We start from the raw sequence: 27,008 nt of genomic DNA on the forward strand, positions 1-27,008 counted from the left end.
GACAACTTTATTGATCCCTTTGGGAGGATCCCGCAGGGAAATTGACATCTCCATTGCATACAGCACTGTCAGACATACATGTACACGAATTGGATAGAAAGCACTGAATAAACCCAACACCCAGAGAATAATAATAATAATAATAATAAATATTGTGACTGTACATACATGGTTATTGCATAAATAGAAAAAAAAAAAACAGCTGCACATTGTTATTGCACTCATGTTATCGCAGATTAGTAAGAAGGGTTGGAGAATCAGGATATCAGGAAAACAGGAAATCAGGAAAACTGGCACTTTCCTTTTTGTCCTCCTCCCCCCAAGTGAGTGGTGGTGGTTAAACAGTCTGATGGCAGTTTGATTAATTATGGGATGTTTTCATGGAGAAGAAGTACTTTTTTATACATAGATAAAAGTATATATATATAAAAATATACAAGTAATATACAAAAAGTAAAATGAGTGAAACAGTTTAGAAGTGAAATGAGGACTTGTAAGGGGAGTCTTCCTTCCTTCCTCCTGTGTGACAGCAGCTAAACTAAGATCTTGAACTCTTTGCATTTCTTTGGGTTCAGATTTTCTAAGCTGTGGTATAGGTTACACCCTAGCATCACCATCATCCATCACCTTCGTCCCCTTCTCCTTCCCTCCCTCCTCCTCCTCCGTCCTCCTCCCTCCCTCCCTGCCGGGCGGCTATGCAGAGGCAGTGACGTCACCCGGCTGTCTTTCACTCCCTTCCTGCTGCATCACAACAGCCGTTAGCAGCCCGAGTACCACTAGTGACCGGGGGGACGGGATATCCACCGCTAATTCATTGATAAAATAATAACGGCTCAGTTGACGTTGCAGTACTCAACAACATCCTAACGCGGGGGTAACGGACAGGAACTGGTTGCAGTGCGATAACCCCGCTCCAGCTGTTGGGATATGGCCAGGCAGGAACAGGTTCTGCTCTTGGAGCCTCAGCACGAACTGAAATTCCGAGGTAAGAGGGGAGGGCCCGGTTGTGGACGGGAGGGGGGGGTGAGCTGCCTCTGCCAGCACGGATACGAGGGGGAGGGGGACAGATAAGGCAACCAAACTGGAGAGAGGCTGCAGTGTACATTCTGGCAATATTGTCATCTTGTGGCAAAGCTGCTCTGAAAGGACGACGGGTCAACTGACAGCTCCGAAGCTAGCTAGTTAGCTACCCGGATTAGCTTCCGACGGCTAACCTAGCCGGGCCCTGTCACACATTTCTTCTGCAGCACCTTGAATATAAAACAGTACACAACTGCAACACGAAAGGTACATCGGCTGTAAAAACGTAGCAGTCCTAATAAATATATGGCAACGCAATTGGCGTCTAAATTCGTAGCCTTTTAATTGCACACAAGCTGCAACATCCTTAGCAGGTCTTGCTAGCTAGCATTAGCTCGCTCTCTGATTGGCTGTCTCGCTCTGTTGGCCAGCCAGCTGTCATTTAGTAACTTGACAGCTCACAGGACGGAAAGACTAGGCAACCTCTGCCACTTAATATGCTTCACCTGCAGGCCATGAGCATAATACACAGTCCTTATCGTTTGGACTTCAATCGGTAATGGTCATTTTAGGCATTTGGCTGCAAGATGTCACGTTGTTCTAGGCCCAAATAATGTTACATAAACACATATGGTACTGTTGTATCTATTTTGCAACAGATTACACAGCTTCTACCACAGTTTTAAACATTACACCTTTTACTTCTACTTGGAATAAGAAGCATACAAATAGTATTATATTTTGCATGATTTATTTTAAGTGATATTTGTAGAACAGCTGTAAATCTCTCAGATACATGTGGTCTATAGTCTTTAGTTTATCAGTCTCTAAATTTGCACTTAAAAAGTCAAGCAGCAACAAACACTGATGCCACTGTTTGTCAACAATAGCTTTGATAGATTTGAATGCACGACAGCCGTCAGACTTAGACTTGAGCAACTCATATGAAAACTTATTTGATTGATGACAAAGCAACATCAACTCTGCAGAAATACTACAAATGTGCTCTTTCACTTGTGTTATTTACTATGATTACATTGTGGTAACCCATTGTTAGTATACACAACAGAGACAGAGGCTTAAACCAGGAGTTTGTTGCAGATACTAATGCAGGCTCCACCGCACACTTTGTAAACGCATAAGCAGTGTTTCGTTGAATCAGTCCTCAGTCCTGTCCCCTTAGCTCACACCTCAGAACATATTATCACGCTTGCACCATGGCCACTTTACTTTAGTCAGAAAGTGAAAGTGTCATTAAATAATTATGCATTTTTAATGCTTAAACACTGGTAATGTCTGTGTAAGCAGTGAGAGTTAAAAATAAAACTCGTGTTATTTGAGTAAACAAATGCCAGGAAAAGACACAAGATGGAGAATGTGTTAGACTTTCTCTCACCACTTTTCCAAATTCTCTGCCCATTGTGGCTCTCCATCTCTCAAACTTATATCCCTTGTTCTTGCTGAAAACATAATGTCTAAACAATATATAAAAGGTTTTAAATAAAAATAAATAAATAAATAAAAATATGAAAAGTTGAAATCCTTTCAGTGAGACACACTTCTGTAAACTGTATTTTTCAGCAAACACAAGTAAGTACTGCCCTTGTTTGTCTTGTTTTCAGCCCCAGATTAACATTTATTTACAGCAAAATAAACTATCTTCATCAAAATAAAACAACATGTCACCCAGTGCAGTGTGCAATGCTGTGGCCTACTTGTAGGTTTTAAGTAGGTTTTTAGATTGGCCCAGAAGAATAATCTACATTAAACTTTTTCTACACAGGAAATGCCCACACGTGGTTTTGGTCTTGTGAGATTTATTGACAGTAAAGAAACAATAACACCAGTAATGTTCAAAAGGGATGTGAAGATGCTAGATGTAATAGTAATAACATAACATAAGTTAAACTTAAATCAGTCACCTCATTTGAAACTATTTGTCCATGGTAGTTTGGGCAATCACAGCAAGTAGGTTGGATTAAGACTCCTTCCTTGATCCTGTCTCTTCATAAAAACTCAGACTGACTCCATAGTGTTGAAATTAAGACTTTGTGTTGGACAGACATCTGTTGCAGGACTCCTTGTTCTTCTTGTCCCTGGAGATTTTCTTTATGACTGTGACTGTGGATCAGAACCCCAAAGCCCCAAATCTCTGCATGGTATTGATAATAATATCTAATCACATGTGTTAATGATTTATTGTTAACCAGACAGAAGGAGCTGCGTTTCCTGGTATCCTGACCTAGACAATACCGCAAATCACATGTCTATACTCTGGCCTCAAGTAATATGTAGGCACGCAGTGTGAAACCTCAGAAAATAGAGAGGAGGTCTGTTAGTAACAGCCTGGCTTTGCCTCAGACCATCTGAAAACCAGTTACTCTTAAATGTTAGACGTGGACTTTTTCAATTGTATTAACTTTCATTTTTGTCAGGGGTATTGTTAACAAATCTTTACCAAAAACACCCTGCTCTTTATCTGCTATTTATAAAATCTAACTTATAATCTGACAGCTTCAAATATCAGCTTCTCATAATAGTTTTTCACTGCCATTTGAGGTTTTCGTGAGTCGGACTCTATCCTGAGAACCTTTCAGGAAGTAGTAGATCAGGTGTACAGTAGTCGGTGGCGTGAGTCCCTTTCATTAAAAACCTTTAGATGTCAAGCCAAGCTTGTGAGGGTCTGAATTTCCTCTCTGTCTTTGCTCAACGGGGAAGGGAAGTGTCAGTTGCTCTGGATGTTTGCTGAGCTGAAACTTTATCTTGAATCAGGTGTATGTGCTAATTCGGAAATAGCTCCATGTTTTCTTGAGACTGAGCGTAAAGTCTTTCAACTACAAACTTTATCCTCAACAGAAAAGCTACTGTAGCGGGATAATTTGTTGTTTCAAAAAAATACAGCCTAAATGATCTGTGTGGTTTGTAATTGTAGAATAAGACCACAAGTTTAAATCTTATTTGGTTAAGTCTGTCAACAAATTCTGGTTTTACAGTCCACGCTTTTGAGAAGTCATGAGTTGGGCTTTTCATAAAAAAAAAAAATATTTCAACAGTGCTGCAGCTTGAAAAACATCACCAGACCATTGAAACACCACTCAGCCAATGTAGACTGTCTAGTGACGTATTGGCTGGTTACTTACTATGATGTGTATAATATGAACACGTCTAATGACAGAAAACAGTACATTTGTGACTTCTTCTTAGACATAATTTATGTACATTTGGTTTTTTTTATGGTTTTTAATGATACTGTAAAGTTCCTAAATTAAATCTTGGTTTCCGTACGTCTGACAGTAAATTGTGTGGTATTGGCACCGTAGCCGCCAAGTTTGGGAAGTCATACATCCATTCACCACTGACCCTAGCTTGACTATGAATTAGCTGTGCTCTCACTGGAGTTACTGGAAAAATACTGCAGTGACTAATGCTTTCCAGTTACCTGTCTTGGCACATAGTCATGAGTGTCCTGTCAATAAAAAAAGCTGTTGCCAGAAATAACAGGGATAAGGTAATGACATTGGTCTTTTGTCAGGGGCCACTTTAGTCATGCAAGGAAGGATACTGGTTGAGTAGGGGGATGTGAGCGAGGGTGCACACTGTACAATATGTGCTGATAACAACCAAAGATTCCAGTGTCGGTGCGTTAGCCAAATTAGATTTTAGTATTTAAATTATTACTGCACAACTCTTATGCCTTGCAGACTTTACTTTATGTTTATGCAAACTGAAAAGAAAATGTAAAAACGCTCATTCACTTCATTTGGTTTGCTTGCTCTCGTGACGAGCATTGTAATACGCGGGCGGTGGCTACACTTTTGAGTATTTAGTGCTTCTGAACTTCAGAATTGCTGCACACATTTTATATTCCAGGCAGAGATTCAAATTGTTCTGGTGTTGTGTTACATTATATGTGTTTTTGCAGGACGGAGAGGACAAATGAGCCCATCAGCTTGTTGCAGATTGTGGTGGGGTTAGGTCTTAGCGCTTGAGCCAGAAGATTGAGCGCTTGGCTGTTAAATGTCTTCAATAGATGCGACAAATTATTTATACGGCCACTACCACTTTTAAAATATATGGGCCAAATTTGTCAGTCATTGCTGGTTGGCTGGTTCAAAATAACACTTCCTAAGATAAGATAAGATTCCTCAGGGGGAAAATTTATTTGTTCAGCCACATGGCAAGACATTTGAAAAATATAAGTTAGATAAAACATAGTATTCTTATGTTAAAGCCCATTATTATTTTGTATTATGCTATGTTCATAAAAAAAGAAACATTTAATGTACTAAGTGACCTGATGTGCGTTTAGAGGAAGAAGAAACTGCACAAGAGATAGTTGCTTATTTAGAAAATATAAGAATTTGTCAGGATATGAGCAGGAATCGTAAGGGGAGTTCCTTCAGGGATGTCCCCTCTGAGGAATCTCCTCATTGAGCAGCGATTCAGGATTAACAATTTTGTGTTCACTAATATAAAATTACTTATATTGTTAAAAAAAAAGTACATTGCCAGTTTAGTATTCTTGCACTAATTAATACATTAGTATGGATTCCTTATGTTTACTACCTTAAATTAGTACTGCAGCATGGATAAATAATTCACGTAACCTTTACTCACCTCTTAGTTTTGGCACAGAGTAATTTTGCTGTTGCTTGTGTTGTTAAGGTTTTCCGCATTATTGACAAATCTGTGCAGCTTAATGCAGCTGGCCTTGTCAGAGCCTTTGAGAGATCTGGCCTGCATCTGCAATGATAGCTGTAATTAGCTGAAGACAAACTGCATTAGCTGCTCTGTTTTTAGTAGAGCAGGAGCAGAAGCCCGTGATTGACAGATTTGTGTGTGCTGTTTTAAATGTTTTTTTCTTGAACTGGTATTCTAGTTTTGTCCTGTTTGTTTTCATCAAGTGGACAGTAGTGAAACTAGAGAGTGATGAGGAAAAACAGATGTATTTGTTTGTATCCTTGACATATTTACAATAGTCTGGTTCTCACCAGTGTGCTTTACTGAGACGTTATGTTTTCAGTTTTAACATGAAAAACACACTTTGCTTATTTATCGTATCTGTCAATTTATTATTCCAGTGCTTTATTTGAACTAGTAATAAAACTCTATTTATCTAAGCGCCACATCAGATGAAGAAAGTATGTAGCAGAAGGGCCGAACTGTGGAAAGTAGATTGTATTTAATGTAATTATCGTAGCATCCAGTTAACTGATAGACTATATTCAAACCTGTTAGTATCAGTGTCGCATGTTTTAAAAGGCTTAACCCACTGCTACTCAGTCAGCTAGTGTACTGTATAATTCCCGTGGTTTGAAGAAGGGTTTTCTGCTTTACTCTATGACTGTGACAGTAACGGTTTGCTAAAATTAGCACAATTATTGTTGGTATCACTTAAGGCATCCTCCCACTCTTCCTTTTGTTTTTCATATGCAAATGTAAGTCCGACATTTCTTTTAAATATTTTCATTTTCCGTTACTTTACATCAAGAGCTGTATCGCTCCTTCTTATTTTTCTCTTCTTTTTATTTTTCTGAAAGTGGTGCGTACTCTGCAGCGGCATGTGATTGATTTGCATTTTGATGCATGCTGATCAGCAGACTCATTTGTTTTCAGTAATACATCACTTTATTGCTACATTCACATTATGAGCTTACTTCAGTTTACATGCCAGTGACAGTTTTACTCTCCATCCGTCTCAGCTTGTTTTTTTTTTTTTTTTTTTTTCCCAAAACCATTTGGCATTCAGACAATGTAAGTGAAGAAAGGTATTAAGAATATGTTGTTAAACTGTTTGTTTTCCTTAAGTCTTTTCATTTGTTTTAACTCCTATTCTCTTTAGAGGACACTGCACCATTAAATAATAAAGAGAACCGTCCTGTCACAGGTTTTAAGCGTCCACTGTGTTACCTTCTTTGCAGGTCCATTCTCAGACGTGGTCACCACAAATCTCAAACTCTCCAACCCTACAGACAGGAATGTGTGTTTCAAGGTGAAGACGACAGCGCCGCGCCGGTACTGTGTGCGGCCAAACAGTGGAATCATCGATGCAGGCACCTCAATCAATGTCTCAGGTGAGGGCTGAAGAATCTGTCATTAAAACCCGCCTAAAAGAATAATTCCTGGTCATTTGTTGAGATGTTATAGACTAGTATACACAGATATGTGACACATTGGTTCAGAGTACGTACCCAAGAGGTTAGTTCTCTTTACATGAAAACTCAGCCACGTTACGATTACATAGTATTTCATCGTCTACATGACACGGTCGCTCCTGGCAGGCCTCATTCCCTGTTTGTGCAGACTGAACATTAGCCTGACAGGTACAGGCTAATGTTTCCACGCTGTGCCACCTCTGCCATTTACAGCCACGGACTCATTTTACAATCTCCCCTATCTGGTGTCAACAACTGCTAACTGTGTCACTGGGGCCTGCAGTCGACAGTGGGCGACAAACCAACTGTGTCAGTTGCCATAAATTTTCACCCTTATTTAGGCCGAGAAGGGTCACATATTTAAGTCTGCTGTTCTGAGACTCAATGGTAAATGTATGGGCTTGTTCTATAACCACTTTATGTCCTATCTGTCATTGGGAAGTGCTCAAGCTTTCATAACAGTGAGGCGTGGATTATTTTATTGCAGGATTTATGCCCTATTAAATGAAACACATCGGTTATTTTGATGGAAAATCCAGGTTTATTTAAGGTCCTAGCCACCCATGGTGAGATGCATATGTAATGTCACTCGTTTTGGTTGATAAGGCGTTTTTTATTATGATGTGGGTGCGTAGGGTACTAACTGATCTCCATGACTCCCCAGTCAGCGTTACATCTTTATCTCTGAATACACTGCCAGCCCTAGAAGCACAGTGTTGGTTGATGCCAGCGTTCTTTCCACTTTCGGTTTGGCACACACCACTTAGTGCATTTGTCATCTGGAATCATCAAGTAAACAATATAATAAAATATTAGATACTTTACCAACATTATAGTAACACATTTCACATGTCTTGTGGATTCCCTACTGTTACCACGTAAAGACATTTAATCTCTGTCAAACTATTGAATTAAAGTTTACCACATTTCCTCCACCACCTGTCGTGGTAGAGATTCCTTGTCGTGCCTGTTGCAGCATACGCCATCTGCAATCAGTTAACTGGGTTCCCTTGCTACTTTATGGCATATAGCAGGCTGAATGACATTTAAACAGAACAGTTGCACTATAAATGTTTTAGGCTGTTTTAAAAAAAAAAAAAAAAAAAGAAAACCTAAATGCCCCCTGTGGGGTTTTTGAACAATAGTAGCACTATAGTGTTTTTTGTGAGCACACAAATAAGCTACACAATGGTTTCTCACTACCCGGAAACGTAGCCATGTCCCAGCTGAAGCAGTCATGAATGATGTAGCATGCAAATAAACGTGACCAGCACAGGTTTCAAAACCTTCAAAAAACAAGCTTTGCAAATTTTCTAGGCTTGTTTAGGTAATGCACAGGCCAAACTACATTAGAGAGCTACCAGCAGCGAAGGCCCACTAATGTCATCTCACGTTGCCCTTGTCTGGACCAAAAATATGGACTTGAACACACTGCAAAGCCTACAACCAATAAAATAATCCTTCTGTGTGCCAGTTGAACTTCATCTTTTTGTTTACGTCACTTTGTTTTTTTTCTTGTGCACTAGCACTAGATCAGCTCCTCAGCTGAGACATCATACTGAACTGTCTGAGAAGTCGCCAACAAAGGTCTGAATAGTGCCAACAATGTGTGACACGCCAGAAAAACTAGGGTCACAGACGCACAATGACGGCCTGATGTCGAAAATGACTGACCATTGGCTTGGCAATTTGTTCCGCAAGAATACACCATTTAGATGCCCTTAAGTTTCATTCTCATCTTAAAAGCTGTGACTCTGAACACACCAAACTATTTTAACAGTACTTTTCCATAATACAGTATCTGTGTTGGGCTATCAAGGCATCTGTAGGATCTGTCTAAGAATGCATAGGATCTGTTACTTGTTGCCGTACGATTTGTCTCATATTTCTGGCCTTTAATTCCCAACAAAGCAGCACAAAAGCACAGACATCTACTGACATTGAGACAAGAGCGAACTGCCTGCCACTGGATACCTACAAAGCCATGATGTGTCATATGCTGGCTTAGCAGAGGATACACACATCGCTTTTGAAGCTCAGCGCTGCTGTAACTGTATATCTTGAATGTAGCCATGACCACAGGAATGTTGCTGAGCTTGATTGGTGTTATGTAGCAGCATCCAGTGGAAAAATATGTGGCAGGCATGCTTCAAAAATTCTTGTGTCCACAGTTATTGAGCTTATTGTGGGAACATGACAGAAGATTGTATGAGAAACTCTGGACATTTTAACATACCAAGGAAGGCAGAAGCAAAATAGCTTCTTGCAGTGAGAAGAAACAACAGTTTTGGTGTTGCAGCTGTTCGAACAAGGTTCATTAGTTTGTCATCAGACTCATTTCCTGTGTGTTTATGTTATTAAAGGACAAGAACTGATTCTACGATCTAAACTGACAGTCCATATATATAATAAATCCCTGCCTGGTGGGTTCGGGCATGTGTGGGAGTGAAATTTTCTAATATTCACATGCCAACATTAGCTGTTTTATTCACCAATTAATAGTCAGTACTTTTTCCTTTTGAATTATACTGAATAAGACAAACCCAGGAGAGGACAATCAGGAGTGTGAGAGAGCCTGCTAACCGGAGAAGTCTGAATATAAATACGTTTTATGGGAGTTTTATTTCACATCCTGGTGAGTTTTCCCTCCAGGCCTGTATCTCCACAGCTCTCCTTGACTTCAGTCACTTCCTCACTCCCACGCTATATTGTCTCAGTAGGTTTGTTGATCTTTGACCAGGTTTTTGTTTTGAGTAATGCTGAACAAAGTGGTCAGGGAACACCTTATTACACGTCAGCCTTCTCTGAATCAGAGTGACAAGGTTGCTGTTATAAAACTGTTGCAGTGAGCCTTATGGTAAAGGGTCATATCATATCTTGTTTCATGTCGTGTTGTGTCTTAATGTTGTTGAGGTCACCTCATATCTTCAAATTTCCTGATGAGTGCAGTACCTTTGTTATTAAGACATTATCGTCTGCTTTTTGGCACAACATAATCTATTTCACTATTTTTGTTTTATATTTAATTATTAAGCCTTATTTTTGGTGAAATTAAAATAGACATGAAAAGCACATTTTCAGGCACAGGTAATTTTCCCTTTATTGAGAACATGTCATATCACAACATCATGGTTTTAGGTATACAAAAGAAACATTTAGCCAGCTGATGCACACAACAACATTTCTGATATTTCTGATGTGCTGATTTGCTGGTTGTCTTTTTATAGTAGAGATTTAGCCTGCAAGCAAGTTCCAAGTTCCCCTGCTGACAAAACATTTCTTTGGTCTGTAGTAGATTCGTTGGGAATTTACAATCATCAAACCTACATCCAAAACATTTCGGCGTCTTTATGCGGTGATGGACAGAAGAGTAACAGCAACATAGTCTTTCTTTTTATCTGATCGCCGTAGAGATGAATTTGTTTACAACAAAATGACTCTGATTGGTTGTAGGACAAACCAATTGCTTGCCAGGGATTTTGTTTTTCTCTGTATCAATTGAAACATGCCAGGCTAATCATGAGCGACAAAAGCCACATCTGGAGTATCACTCAAGCACATGGTGACGTCATCATCAGGCTTGTTTCAAATTGCCGTTGGCTGTAAATATAACATGGGAACAGGTGAAGCAAACACATATGATTGGTTGACGCGTCAGTGGAGCGAAAAAAGTGTTGATGTCACTGTGCCACTGCAGTACATGTCGCCATATTCGATTGAAAATCTACTGTGTCTGATCTCTTCACTAGTGTGAACATAGCAGAAGTATGGAGATATTTGAATTTGATTGTCAATTAAACAAGAGCCGCGTAAACATCTAATTGAGAAAAGATGATGGGCATTTAATTTCCTGAAAATATAGATGTGTATATACATTTATCCAGTTATAGCTAATCTTCTGCCAGTGTTGTCTTTACAGGAGCAAATTTGAAGGTAAAGCTGTTACTGGTAATACTGTTGTGAGCATCTTTTCTCAAGGGACCCAATTAATTACTGACAGGAAAGGAAAGTTTTCTTACCTCCCTCCCTCACCCCTCTAATGGTTCCATACATCACCAACAAGCAGACAGGCGATTACCATCCTGTTTGACCGTGTTGACTACTGTTAGCCTCTGTAAGTTTTAGAAATGATTGCCCGGCGTGAAGTAAGAATGCTAAATGATGCCATTAACAGAAGTAGCTCTTTGTAAAGGTGTGTTCAAAGGCTGTAGATCAACGATGATTTATATCACTCTTTCCCCGACAGTGGCTGTGTTTTTTTCCATCTCAAGCTTTGGCTCTGAGCCTTTTAACATTATTCAGTGCTGCCCAAGGAACTTGCACGCTTTCCTGCCTCCATTTTCTTGTACTGTCCCCTTGGACCCAAGGTAGATGGCCGTACAAATTGGATCTGACTGAAACAGGACGTTCTCAATCTGTTCGTGCCGTATGTTTCTGATTTGCAGCATTGAACTGCACTGATTGCTGTAATGCTGCACTACATCTCTGAGGTTTTCCACTCTAGGGAGAATTGGCATGTGCCATATATGAAAACCATCCTAGCTACACCGGCTTTGAAATTAGCCCGTTTGTCTCCAGTGAAAGCCAAAAGATCTCGCAGACATCACGTAGGCATTGTAGACATAGTTGGTATTGGTTTCAAAATTTGTCTTTCGAGTACATGCTGGTTTAAAAGCTGTAGTCAAAATGGGAAAACGATCAGCCATCAATAGCTATTTTCTTCCTCTCTGCGCTTCCAGTCCTTGACGCTGACATAAGAAAGTGATCACCGTAAATCATTGTTACAGCTCTAAAATACCTTCTCAGTCACTGGAATGACATCAAATAACACGGCACTGACTGAGCGGACTGATGTGGCGATTGGTTAAAGCAGAATTCCAACTCCGCACCTGTTTTTCGTTACAGCGATGTATGTAATGTGAAGAAAGAAAAAGACAGAGTTAGAAGCTGTTAGAAAGATTACCCCCTAGGGTATTTGTAGGTCCGTCAGTGTTTCGCCGTCATGGTAACATGAACATAGAAATAAATCATCTCCACCACTTTTTCCGAGCAGCGGGGGCAAGCCCAGAGCCTCGAAGACGTAAAGGGCTAGTTTGCAGTCTGACAAATACATGGGTATTTGATACTCACTAATTCCTCTTTAATCCGTGGAGTGAACACATGAGTCGAGCAATGAAAAGCCATGGAAAGTTGCTGACAAAGAAGGAATAAGGCCCTAATCTCTGCCGTTCATAAGTGTTTGTATTTAGATTCTTTATTGTTGAACTTCACTCACAAATCATACTGTGTTCCTACCTACCGTGTGTTCTCGACACCCCTGAGGATGGGAAGCGAGGGTACGTTGGAAGAATTGAGAAATAAAATGGTGGGTGTCATGATAAAACGAAGGGGTCATAATGATCCTGTTCACTCAGTGTTGTGAGGTGCAGTTTTTGTATCTTAGCTTCCCCATGTTTCCTACTGTATTACTGCTTATTTGACACTGCAGATGAATAATCTGTTGCGATGTGAAGCTGGTGTCATAATGTTCTAATCAATAAAGTGTACGTATAGCAGTGATATCATACAAGACCTCATATACAAGACCTCATAAGGTTGTGGTTCCCAGCGTTTTTGTCTTATAAACAACTTAAACGGTGTTTTACTTGCCACCTCTAATTTGTACGGAGGATGAAGATATTTTAACTCTGTAATTTAACAAATCCTGACACTGCATTTGCTATAAAAATCTGTAGCAGTGGTGTCATATAGGTGTTTAAGGTCAAATTATAATGGCCTTTCTGTGCTTACGTACTTGTAAGTATGTACATACGTATGCATGAATTGTGAGCAGTGTCACCAAAGAGGGATTTTCTCCTCAAACACAAATAAAGAGAAAAGTCTGAAACGTGTATATTTAGAACAACTGTATTTTATTTTTACTTCTTATCCCATTAAGAAGTAAGGGGTTTATCCTGTGAGCCCTCGGAGCCCCCCAAGAAGCAGCCACAAGTCATTTTAACAGTCCTACAGATCTTTAGAGTTTTATAGCTCAATTCACAAGACGAATGAAAAAAAAACTACGGGTTGAGAGAAAATATTCTGAAATCATTACAATAGGTGAGCAGAATATTTTCCTTCCTGCACTGACAACGACTTTTTCTTTTAAAATTTCAGTTATGCTGCAGCCGTTTGACTACGACCCCAACGAGAAGAGCAAACACAAGTTCATGGTCCAGTCCATGCTAGCACCTCCTGACATGACTGACATGGAGGGAGTGGTGAGTCTATTTTTATCTTTAATCTTTTTCACTGTGTGTTTATCAGATGCTTTAAAACAAAATATGCCTTGCACACAGACGCATTACAGTCACTGTGATTAACTCCTACTTTAACAGGAAATACATGCATTGAACTTCACTAGAATGAAAGAGGCAGGCGGTCGGTGTCTCCCAGCCTGTGTTGCCATGCTAACACGCGACAATAAAACCCACATTGAGTTTAGTCATAACAGTCTGTGTGGTCTGAGAGATATCTTTGCTGTTACTGGCCAACATACATACAGTAAATCATCATCAGTGTGCCAACAAGCATCTTGAAAATGTAGTTTAATACTGTGTTACGCATATGTAGATGCACACAGTCAACCTGAATGACGGTTACAAAAGAGGCACTTCTGTGCTTCATCAGAACCTGAAGTCCAGTGAGCTATTGTGCAAACCTGTGACTGTACCAGAGGTTAGACTTGAAAGCATTTTAAGGTGTGGTTGTAAGAGGAGCACAATAGAGAGAGGCTGACGTCCTCCTGATGATGCATTCTTGTCCATTCTTCTTTCACATCAGCTGTGTTGTCAGAAAACAATAGACAGAGTATATATCCCTGGTAACAGCCCAGTCGTTCATGAAAATGTTTAAGTTGACTAAAAGCACAGCTGGTATTTAAAGCCTCAGCCTGAATGAGCATTGTGAGAGGAAGCAGTACTTAGGGGCACATTGTCAGACCTAGCAACTCCAAACTATTTGCAAATGTTTAGAGCTGAATTCCAAGAGAAGTTTAACTCCAGTTGGTATGAGATTTGATCGGATAAACTTGAGATTACGAGCTTGTTTAAGGATTTTCAAAGCATTTAGGCCTTTGCCACCCATTTTGAAGCATTGGGAAGCTCGCCAAATGTATGTTTGGCCCCTCTGAGAGTCTTACAAACACTAACATATTCTGGAAGATAATTCAAACAAAGTAAGCTCTTTTGATAAACAAAACATGCATACGTGATTATTATCTCAAATGTACCTTTCAGTATCTCTACAGGACAGAGACAAATGTCTAAAACATGCTTGTATACCTCCACTTGTAATATAATTGAGAGCAACTTAGCTCAGGAAAACAGGATATCCCTCGAAGAATACATAAAAATGATTTTAAAAAGATTTATTAGAAATGTCTTTGTCTGGGGGCTGTTAAAGATAAAATAAACATATTGGTCATATATTAATTAATACAACACTGCCTGTACTCGAGCCTGACGGTTCATAAACCTAAATAATGTTAGACATTTTGTAAATAAGCTTGTTTGTTTGTGTGTTTATTTCAAATGCATCAAGTAGATCTTTGGAACAAAATAGAGACTTACAACATAAGCAAAATTTGGTTCATTTATTTTTTCAACAATCAAGTCTGGTATGTTTTAGAAAACACAGACACACAGAAAAAGAACGAGGAAAGTAGAAAAAAATAAACCCTAATCTCCCCAAAAAATAAATCTTTCTCTTTTTATGTCGTTATTCTTAATATACATGTTTTATTGTTAATTTTTTTAGTCTGTAGCAAACATCTTTGAAGCCAGTTTGACATGGAGGAATTATGTTGCTCTTGTTTTGGTTGAGAGTGCTGCAGTAAGAGAAATAAGTAAGTGTTTGTCCCCTTTTCTTTTGTCCTTTTGCTTCTCTGTGTCTCCAGTGGAAGGAGGCTAAACCAGAGGAGCTCATGGACTCCAAGCTGAGGTGTGTCTTTGAGATGCCAGTGGAGAATGAGAAAACGGTGAGCACACTTTCTTCTCCTCTTTGCTTTACTACAGATCGGATATCAGAGACAGTTTTGAGTTTCACTACTTCTTTCCATTATTTTCAAAATCACAGTAATTGGCCTAAGGACGGTATTGCGTCTTCTCATATTTGTCCCAACGAGCGGCTTCATTATGTATGCGACAAAGTCATTTATTGCTGTTTTCCACTTTTCCCACCTCTTTACTTCTCCTTGTATTGTCTATATTATCTATATTGTTTCTTTTCTGTTTCAAAATCCTTAGTCTTGATCTAAGGGCTTCCCACTTTCCTCCACCTCCGTGTCTCTCTCCCTGCCTCAGCCACACTCCTAGGTATCAACAGCCCTTCAGAGAGCCACTTTGTTCATTCTCACATGCAGTTTATTATTGCTGCAATCCCTCTCAGACTTCAGATTCCTCTCAACCGTAGAGACATTATTTCTTCATGGCATGAGCCGAGCCTTGTGGCTCCATGAGCACCGGGAGGGAAAAAGGCCCCACGGTGGTTGTTTTCAATTCATTACGAGCTGTGTGATACATACACATGGCCCTCAGTTGGCACAGTGCACCACAGAGTCCGTTAGACTGAGATAATGGTGATATAAACCAGCTTCATCCACTTATGAAAGACACCCCTGGGTTAACTCTCCCATAAATGCAGAGATGAGGCTCTTCGTTGCTGCTCTCCTGTTTGAATACAGTGTGCAAGTCCCCCACTGTAAACACAAAGCTGCACCCATGTGCCAGACAAGTCATCGTTCAGAATTGCCATGGAGAGTTTTAGTAAAAACAGTCGTCTCACTGCATTATAACGTGTCCCTCTGTGACCCAATTGCAGCATGACATGGAGTCCAACAAGATGTCCAGCTTGCTGAAGTCGGAGTCCTCATCCCTGCCCTCGAAGTCACTGAGCTCCACCCTTGATGATGGTGAAGTAAAGAAGATCATGGAGGAGTGCAAGAGGCTGCAGATGGAGGCTCAGAGGCTACGGGAAGAAAACAAACAGATCAGAGTAAGTAAGATGATCCAAGTACCAGGTCATTTTTATATAAATAAAGACCTTTAACAGTAACAATAATTATTTAATTTTATTTTCCATTTAGCGCCAGATCACAGAAGAAGTCATTTAGGTTACCTTTCATATTGGACAGGTCTATACTTTGTTCTATTATTAAACAAACTGAACAGCCTTATGCTATTTATCTTATTTACACGACGGCATGTTATATCTCTGTCTAGATGATCGCGCTTTTACCACGAGTTCCGATATATATTGACTGCTGTCATTAAAAGAAGCACATGGACACCATGATTCCTTTCGCTCTTGAATTATGCAGCCATTCCTTTTGTGACTCTACTCATGTTCTCTAAAGCATAATATTATCTCATATAAAAACTAGGGCAGTAAAAGTTAGTGGGATAATAACACATTAACACAGATTGTGTCACAGCAGTAACGTTGTGCATGGCAAGGATCAAACTTCCAAAGTTATTTGCATTTACTGTCAAAGGGAACTAAGTTACTGCTGGAGAATGTCGAGTCTCAAATACCACAACTGCTACACACCAAGGCAGACCACGCCGAATAGATTGCACGATACATACGGCATAATTATTACTGCATAATAATTGAGCAAGCCGTAGTATTTGTCATTGTGTTGGATTGTATCACAAAAACATGTATTTCCCTACAGCTAGCATTATTTATCAACTCGTGTGTTAAAAACTATGAAAATATTCCTTTGTAATACATTTTAAACAGATAAAAAAAAAAAACGTGTGTCTGATTTGCGACTTATCACGTGTTAACTATCAAAATCATGCGATTAAGCAGTCCTAATAAAAACATCATTTTGGATCAGAAACCAGAGCGGGATGTCCATTAATCAAGTGGTTGGATCCACAGCTGCAGTGTCATTAGGCTAAATAATGTGGACTAAATGATTTCCCAGAGCTGAAGTTGGCACATTTAAAACCGGTGAATATTTCGCTACAATTGTTAGAATTGTTATAGATTTCCTTTGCCAATCGACTAATTTCAATACTTATTCTGTCAGACTTATTTTATACTGTATGGTAAATCTTGCAACCAGTCAGACTCTCTCGAGGCTTAAATCAAAAACAGAAAGAAGTATTCCACTGATTGAACGAAACAAAAGAACTTCACTCTCATCATTAAAATTAGTAGATGACATTAGTCACACTTGTGTTTCTTGATTATGTTTTGTACTGATTGATGTTTGCAATCAAGATAAGCCAATTAAGTGAGTGTTGAGTCACACAAAGCAGAGTCCTCCACCCTTAGCTGCATTTTAATAAAGAAAGTCAGGAACTGAAGATTGAGGTTTGCATCAAACACCACTGCTCATATCTATAATCAGTGGCAGACCTTAGGGTTCGAAGCCCGTAAGGCAGTTTTGCAAATCAATGACTCTGCCATCAATCTCGAAAACATCAGGTTTAAAATTGGGCCTTGTAAAGGTTCTGTTGGAAATGAGTCACATATACGCGCCACCGATGGCCAAGAAAGAGTCGACCTCCCCTCAAACACCACCACCTCCTCCCCTTTAAGTTCCAGCCAGAGGCAAAATGACTGTTGGCTGCTCCTGCGGCTGAGATTAAACTAACAGAGAGCCCCCCCACCCGCTGCTGGGAAATGAAGTGTGCTAAAGCCTGGCGCCTTCTGCCTTCCTCTGGGGATTGGGTCAGATGAAGATTTAAGCAGATCCTATTTCTTTGAGTTAATAAATAAATACTGTCTTATCTTGTTGACTGATTGACAAACTGACCGTCTCTTAACCCCTCATGTTGTCTTTTTTGTTTCTCTCGTTTCTGCTCTCCTTTTCTTTATTTCTCCCTCCCTCCACTGCTTTCCCTCATCCTCTTCCCACACACCATCCTTTCTTCCTTTCTCATTTATTTCTTCTACGCTGCTCCCTGTTGCTTATTTTTCCTCTCACTCGTCCCCCTTTCAGGAGGATGACGGTCTGCGGATGAGGAAGAGTAACGTCATGTCATCTCAGCACGGCTCAGTCGGCATGAAGAAAGACGAAGGGCTGAGCGCCCGCACGGTGGCCCTCATCATGCTCTTCTTTATTGTGGGCGTCATTGTTGGCAAGTTGGTCTTGTAGAGTGCAGCGCAGTTCGGTCGGCCGCAGCATGCTTTCGGGGGATGAAAACAAACACAGGATCTAGGATTTTGGATCAGAAATGCCATATCTGCTGGGTGGGGTGGGGGCGGTACTAATTTTGATTCAGTCTCATTTATGTAAAAAAAATAAATAAATCAAAAGGTAATGTATGAGGAAAAAAAGAAGAAGAAAAAAACGACTCATCCTCTTATGAACAAACCTACTGTTACAGGTCTTGCCTCTACGTAATCATCACATAATCATTCTGGCTCTCTTCCCAAAGTATACAGATGATTGATGCTGTGGGTGGGGGCGACGGAGACATGATTTAATGCCAGTGATTCAGACCAATGGATTTTCTAACACCGGCGAGGTAGTGTTGGTGCGACTGAGTCAGTTTGCAATTTGTGCAAATGTCATTTTAGTGTATTGTTGTTTCTTTTTCTAAACGACGGAGGCCAGAGCCAATGTATATGAATATGTAATCGCCCCACTGTACAGTATATCCAGGTGTTCCTTCCAGCGAAACCCCTTTAGGGAAGGGTTGTGCCAGAGAGATGATCCACACAGTCGGGGTTACACACAGGGCTATCACACTATCTCCTCCAATCAGAGGCTTTGTAAAATCGGCTCGTCTTTGATTGTAGAACAACCTTGATCAGTGTATGACACACTACACAGCCGGTGTTTAATTTCCACGTGCCCTTTTTCTTTTTCACTCTACCTTACTCCCATCACCTGTCACTCACTGCTCATCACATCCCCGCTTGTCACACGGGGCATGTTTTGATTGCATGCGTTCACAGAGTGTTGCATCTGGACTTTTGAATCTAATTTAATTGCTTTTATAATGGTTATAATAATAATATGTCATTTGACTGTAGGTTTGCACAAATACATTTCTGATTTTCTTTCTCTTTTGTGTTTTGTTGCATTTTTATGTTCTTATTTTAATTTGTTTGTGGTTGTTGTTGGGTTGAAGCGTTGAAGAATATTGCAGCTACCTGAAATGAGGACTAGATCAGTTGTGTAAATCCAGATGAAAGCCTTGCCTTGTGACCTGCTGGAGCAAGTTATTCTCAGTACTATATTTACAGTACATATATACATTTATACACACACATACAAACATAAAGCATGCATACATTTAGTGAGAAACCACAAATGGACTGAAGGTGCACGTAGAGCAAATGTTTACTACACAACATCAACAACACCAAGGCCCTGTTTCAGTGTCCTAGAAAGAAAACCTTTTCCAGCTCTTTTTTTGTTTTCTCATGTTTCCTACTGAGCCATACATTTGTCGACATCAGTTTGGTTTGGGGCAAATGTATGTCAGAGATCAGCGTTTGAGTGTTTCAGGCTGCCTGCACCAGCTCTCCGCTGCTTGTGAGCTTTTATTTCTCACATTTTTGCAGGCCTTTGTTCAGTTTTTGGTGTTTGTTCGGCATTTATCTGTTGCTTATTAACATTATACCCTCACTGCATTTGAAGTTGTGTTAATTTTTAATGCACTAAGGTTAACAGTCTGCCTCCTTTGATCTTCCTTTTTTCTTTTAAGCGTGAAGGGGGAGGCATACAACCTAGTTATATCCTTGAGAAAACCACACAGTGATAATGTACTCTTTCCAGAACTGCCAGAAGTAAACTAAAACATATTCTCAAATTGTTTCATCTCCAAATTTGCATATTGAGGGTAAAAAAAAAGGCAGGGAGGAGTGCATTGTTCCAGGAAAAAAGAGCAGCTGGTCATGTTTGTATCCAACTGTATCTGCATAAAATCAGAAGCAGACTGTGTTCCCCTTTGCTACATAGAAATCCACCATCTTTTCATGTTGAGTGGAGTGGAAGACAGTGGATGTGACATGTGGATATGAGATTAAAATCAACATGAGCGCGTGTTTCTACTGTATCTCTGTAAAGTTGTTGGGTTGAGGATGACTTGCTGCTTAGAGGGAGGGCAGAGCAGACCTGAGCTAATCCCATTTTGGGTTATCAGGCCTGGGTCGAATAGTAATTGCAGAAAATTGTTCTTGTTTTTTTTTTTTTTTGTGTGTGTATCCTGGCTGGAGTATCAGAACATTTTACAACACCAAAATATTAATTTATACTCATTTTTGAGACTGAAAATATAACTTGACCACGTCCCCCCGGATGCAGTAAACCAATCCACCAATCTGGTACTCCAAGTAGGATTTATCAAACAACAGTAATTATGTGTAAACGCTAATTGATCCGGACCTGGTTGTAAAACACACTACACTGACCTATCCCAGAGTCTCTGACCATCACCGTGATCAATGTAAGCAGTCAAGAAACTGTTTTGTATGTATATAAATAAATAAATAAGTCTATCTGAGAAGAAGATTAATATTCCTAGTCAAGTAGTCTCTCTGGTGTGTAAAAACAACCCAACCTGGTTGGACTATGTAGCATCTTAATAAATTAAATGAATAAAGCCCCTAACTAACTGTGTCAAGTCATTTCCTGTCACAAACACAGGCTACAAGGTGCACGGTAATACTGTGATTGTCGTTGTGACCAGATTCATGCAGCCACGCTCATTACATGCAATAAAATCTAACCGCAGAAGTTTTACAAATGCTTATGAATAAGTAATAATATTTAGAGGCATCTTTACGAAGCAAAACCCAGACAGAAAATCAGATAGACAGTGAATACCTGTTGAGACTAAAATGCACAAAAGTTACGCAGTTTTAACCTATTTATGTGAAAAGTAATCCACTTATTTAGCATTTGTAGTCCTAACAGATATATTTTGGAATTTCACTTTTAATCCCCTTGTCAGAAACATGAGCATACATTGCCCACAATGCAAATTGACCGGCAACATTTGATTAAAATTTCCAGAAGCAAAACTAGTAGGCCTTGGAAGAGGCCACAGATGTCCTCCAAACTTATTTTGCTTTAAAGATAAATGTAGATTTAAGAAGAAAAAGTTATTTTGAGCTGATGAATAATGTTAATAATCAAATCTAAGCAGTCTTCACTCTTAAATCACTCGTCAGTACTCTTCTTTTTTTTTTAAAGGTGCGTACAGACACTGCAGTTATCATGGTCCAAGCCTGGATCACATCATGGCACTCTTTCCAATAAATCAGTAATACTTATTACATCTGAGTCCCAGCACCAAGATTCAAAACATGGTGGTGTTTGAAAAACTCAAGATGTTTCGCACGTACTACTCCTTCTGAATGTATTTCCAGACTCTTCTAACCATATTTTTTTTTCCTCCAGCGAGCCTGTGTCTTTGTTAGGATTAGGAAACAGGCTCAAAACTGTTTACTCTGCAGCAGACAGATTTGTTTTATCCAGATAGTTAGAAGAGTCTTTGAGGATTCAGGAAATACCTTATCTTCACTTCAGTCAGTGTTTTTAACTTGGACTTCCTGGGGTTTTTCAAACATTTTGGCCTATTTAGAGTTTAGTATAAAGAAACAGATGTGTGCCACTGTGACAGTGAGCTGCTAATGCGAAGAGGAAGGCCCTTTATTCAGCAATAATTTTGGCTTAGAACAACTCAATTCGATCTTATTTTATTCTCAAGACGCTTTACAGAACCCACAGCCTGAAATCCCCAGAGTAAACACTAAGATGATGGACTCAAGGAAAAACTTTGAGCAGCACGAAGAGGATGAAGAGAGCGGTGGAAGTAGAAGTAGTAGCACATAAACGCATATACAGAATATGATAATGACAGAGAGGAAGAGAGGAGACGCTCAGTGCATCATGGGAATTCCCACAGCAACCTAGATCTAGGTCTATAGCAGCATAACTAAAGGATGGTTCAGGGCCACCAACTAAAAGTTTTATCAAGACGGAAACCATACCTGTCAGCTGTGTCTGAAAAGGGCTTGCTTGCTTTAAGTCCAGTCAGTATACAGGTATGCAGATGAAAGGCGCTTATACACAAATCAGGCAAAACCATCTTCCTAATATTGTGTAGGTCTCCCTTGTTCCTCCAAAACAGTTGTGACTCATCAGAGAATGGACATGGTCCTTCAGAGGGTGTCCTGTAAAAGAATGTTGTTAGTGGGGGTCTTTGGGTCCTATGGGTTGAGGGGAGGGGCCTCTGTGGATCAGGCTTGTTCCATTGCATCCCACAGACACTTGATCAGTTTGGGATCTAGTGAATTTGGAGGCCAGGTCAACACCTTGTGCTGTTTTTCATGTTTTTTTTAGTTGATTTTGTGTGTGTGTCTGTGTCAGGCTGCATCTTGCTGGGGATGGCTGCTGCCATCAAGGAGTGTCATTGCTATGGGGTGGGGGTGCCTGGTCTGGTCTAGGTGGGTGGTACATGTCTACGTAACATCCACATGAATGCCAGGTCCAAAAGTTTCCCAGGAGAACAATGAATCGTCAAAGTTATTTACTTCTCCTGTCAGTGGTCATAATGTTATGCCTGATCGGTGTGTATTGATCTATTTATTACAACTTTAGCCGGAGCAAAACATCTAAGGGCAGCCCCATCAATAAAAGATTGACCCTAGCTGTTAAGATATACTGTGTGACTCTCGCTACCACTAGCATCCGAGGCCAAGCTGACTTGCTTTCTGCTACCACATTGCTTGATTTGGCTGCACCACAATCTGCAGTGGGAGAAGAGTGTTAAAATATATTGCTGCAGGGAAATTAATTACCCCTCGGATTTCTTTCTAATGCAGTGCGGTGATGTCGGGTAAAATAAAATACTGGTGATTCATCCTGTGTTATTGTATCAGTAACAACCAGACAGTGTTTCTGTCGGCAGCTCTTGGACGGAGGCAGCGGAGAGTGTCAGGAACCCCCTGGTGTACACCTGGGTCTGGTAGCTCCTCAGCTGTTTGGCTTGGCCTCAGCAAAGCACAGCTGCAAGCTCAGAGGTGGACACCAACCAATACTGATTTACATTTTTACCTTCAGTCGGGAAACGATCCATTTCCAAGGTAAATTGCGGAAGAATGTTTTGCGAAGATGAAAATGACAAGACGTGGTGAGGTTTACTGTCCACCTGAAGAAAAGGTCAAAAAAGCAGCGGCTAGCATTTTTGCCACGTCGCTAGGCCAAGAAAGTCTGACACATAACACTTTCTGGCCCGGGATAAACAAACAAAAGGAAATGTGTTACTTAATGAACTTTGGAAGAGCTGCTAAGTAGATGTTGTTACCTTTGGACATGAACAGGCAAGTAGTTTCACCATGATTCCAGTTTTCATATTAACATATGGCAGTACAGACGTGTACAGATGTGGGAGTGGCCTCAATCTTTTCATCTAACTCTCAGCATGAAAGTGAATAAATGTATGTCAAGTCATTGCGTCAGGAAGTTCAAATTCCTTGCTCTATTTTTTTTGTAGAAATCAGTGTTTACTTTTCTTCTGACCTCATTAAAATTCAGTTCATAAGAAACGGTAACTCTCCCTTTTCCACATGTGATCATGTCAGAGCCTTGTAAACAAACTGTTATAAAACTACCAACCATATAAACAGATGGAAATAAAGAATAAATGTTTTTTATTAGTGTTTTACAAGCGGAGTGTCTGAGACCTCCAACAGAGGTTATCCATCGCTGTCTCTACAAGTTATTAAGTAAAAGTCTTTTTTTTTTTCGGTTTACTGGTTAAAGAGGCCTTCAGTCTAAAATAATCTCCTTCTTCATTTGTTCAAACACCATCGACACCCGACGATTTTTAAGGAGTTTCCATTTTGAAGCTTTGGTCACTCCACTTGTCCCCATCTTGACGGTGCACGACTCCTCCTAATTCCTGACTAAAAACAGTTAAAGAGGTGAAGCCTGAGCGGGTGTAAGGCATGAGATGGCATCCACCTGTCAATCAAAGCAGCCACTTACTTAATAATGCAGAAACTTTAAGCCTATAAAAGATTGGATAGTATAACTCACCTCCTAGGGGGTTGTTATTTTTGTACCAGACTGTAAACATGTTGCTGTTGTGAATTTGGGCATTTTAACTTGGAGGTCTATCGGGATTGAATGGAGCCAGCCTCAAGTGGCCGTTCATGGAACTGCAGTTTTACCTCACTTCTTTCGGCCATTTTTTTTTCAGCCCAGCAGTTTTGACTTCATCCTTCGCTGTCCAGACCTGGTGGTTCTTATTATCCTTCTTGACCACAGTTAAACTCAACCCTCCGACCTTGATGTCTTCTGGAAGCCCCACATTTATTTAGAGGCTTTGACTGATCTATAACCACCCGCCTCGCTCCCACCGTTGTTTCAGGGAGTCTGTTCTTCATTGAGGTCTGTGCAAAAACCCAGATTTCTGGCTGCACTTTGAAGTTTGGAAAACATATAAAATATTTAATTATATATCAGCCTGACACGCTCTCTTCTCTGTGTTAACCGTGTGCCATAATTACCTTTGGCGGCGTGATGAGTATTGTTTTACATGGCTATTAAAATGCACAGAGAAAACAGTCCATCTCCTGCTTTATCGACAGGTTTTGCATATTTGGCATGTTTATACATGCACTTAATTTATTTTTCTTTTCCTGGTTTCATGAGTGAAACAGAATACTCACCATGGCAGAGTTGTTTGGCACATAAATAAGCCAAATTTCATGCAAATTTTCTATTTACAAGAGGTAAAGAGTTTGGAGGCCCTAGCAGTTTGAAAAAGGACTCTGCAGCCTGCCAGAAAGGTTGGACGCAAGACAACTGGCAGTGAGCAATGCAGTCTGGAAGAATGTGGAAGATCTCTCCAGCGCTAACCTTTTCAATCATTTGTGTGAGCTTAACCTTAAAACAGAAATATGACCTGATTTAACAAGTCACCAGGACTGACAGATAGCTCTAAGAGGGAATGGATCCGTCAAAATGACCCCCAAAGGAAAACAAATACGTTAGAAAGGGTTGTCTCATACTGGACGCTGCAACCTACTGTTCATCTGTTATGTCTTTATGAGACAAATGAGCGAATATTTTACTTGTGTATTTCATATTATAGAATCCTTCTTGTTCTGTATTTACTTTTACATAAAAAAGTATGACATGTTACGCACTGATTCAGCCATAACATTATGACTGATGGGTGATGGTTATTATATAGTATAGTAACACAGATTATCTCTTTGTAATGACACCTGTCAGTGGGAGGGATATATCATGCAACAAGTGGACATTTTGTCCTCAGAGGTGACGTGTTAGAAGAAATATGGTATAAAGTGGAAGGATTTGAGAGACACTGACAAGAGCTAAATTGTGATGGCTAGACAGCCGGGTCAGAACATCTTCAAAACTGCAACTCTTGATGGAGGTTCTCAGTCTGAAGTGGTCAGTACCTATCAAAGGTTGTGCAAGAAAGGAAATGCAGTGAACTGGCAACAGTGTGATGGATAGCCACGCCTCACTGACGCACATGGAGAGCGAATGCTGACCCATATGGTCCGATCGGATGAGCTACAGATGAGCTACTGTAGCACAAATTGATGAAAGGTATAATGCTGGTTCTGATAGAAAGGTGTCAGCGCACACAGTGAAGCTGTTTGTTCTGTAAGAAGCTGTGTAACCACAAACAAAGTCAGGATTCCCATGCTGACCTCTGTCCACTGATAGCACGGAATTTGAGCTTCAAAACTAGGCCACAACTGAAGGTGTGCTTGGTGTTCAGGTGGTGGTACGTATCAAATTAACATCCACATAAATGTCTAGACCCAGGTTTCTCGGAAGACCATTACATTGCAATTAAATCATGTTATTGACTTCACAGGTTGGTGGTTTTAATTTTTAGCTGATTAATGTATAAATTAAATTACACTTCATTAAATCCTATGGTCCCTCTTGCGACTCCTTGGTCGGGTCTGACCACTATGCTGAAAACCTAACCTTACTACCAAACTACAAAGAGCTGCAAGTAAAGTCAATAAAACTGATCGACAAGCTGCAACAGTAAAATGCTTTTTTGCACATTAATGGATCAGTAACAATAATCTGGTAATAAAATATATAACAGGAAAAACATTTGCAGGCGCCAGTATTTCTATAGTCTGGTTACTTTAACTTTTAAATAATTTACGTACATTTTGCTGATAATGCTGATGTAAAATTCTGAAGAGACCATTTCAATGCAGGACTTTAAATTTTACTTTTTTAAAAGTACTTTTAAACACAGTCTCATCAACAGAGGTTCCATTTTTAGAAGAACACTAAGTCATTGTACTTAAAGCACATTTTGCTGCTTATATAGAATACAGAACCTTTATGGATATTCTTTTAAATTACTGCATTTGTACTTTTTACTTTACTAAAAGATCTGAGCACTACTTCCACCAGTCTTGTACTGATAGATTAGCATTTCATTTCATGAAAGCTGAAAAAGAAAGAAAAAAATTACGTGCAGTAATGTGCTGCTGGATCTGTTCAGTAGTTGGTTAAGTATATGAGCATGAGGTCATGACAGAAAAGAGCCCCGTTTTCTGTTTGGCACAAGATCAAGCGGGAAAATGCAGTCGCTGCCCCGTGCTGCAGCTCCGTGGGCAAAAACACTTTGCTTTGTTGTGCAGGAGGACACATTTCTCAATAGGAACTCATTTGTTTCAACCGAGCCAGCCGGCTTATGGCTGATGTTATCTTTTATGACACAGCTGCAGCTCATATTCTTATTGAAATAATGGGATTTTCTTAACGGAGCCTGAAATTTGAATGAGTGAGAGAGAGGTTGGAAGTTG

The 27,008-nt window shown here is 40.0% G+C and overlaps 1 protein-coding gene across 1 annotated transcript; it reads left to right on the forward strand.

The window, feature by feature from the left end:
• Positions 1 to 758: 758 nt before the first annotated feature.
• On the forward strand, positions 759 to 20,788 carry vapb (VAMP (vesicle-associated membrane protein)-associated protein B and C). The gene is made up of 6 exons (XM_084542810.1): positions 759 to 985; positions 6,942 to 7,094; positions 13,332 to 13,435; positions 15,112 to 15,192; positions 16,035 to 16,208; positions 18,172 to 20,788. The coding sequence occupies exons 1-6, from the start codon at positions 928 to 930 to the stop codon at positions 18,325 to 18,327; spliced, it is 726 nt and encodes a 241-aa protein (XP_084398936.1). The 5' UTR covers positions 759 to 927; the 3' UTR covers positions 18,328 to 20,788.
• The last annotated feature ends 6,220 nt before the right edge of the window (positions 20,789 to 27,008 follow it).

The sequence above is a fragment of the Chelon labrosus genome (genome assembly GCF_963514085.1).
Source record: "Chelon labrosus genome assembly, chromosome: 4".
Taxonomy (NCBI): Eukaryota; Metazoa; Chordata; class Actinopteri; order Mugiliformes; family Mugilidae; genus Chelon; species Chelon labrosus.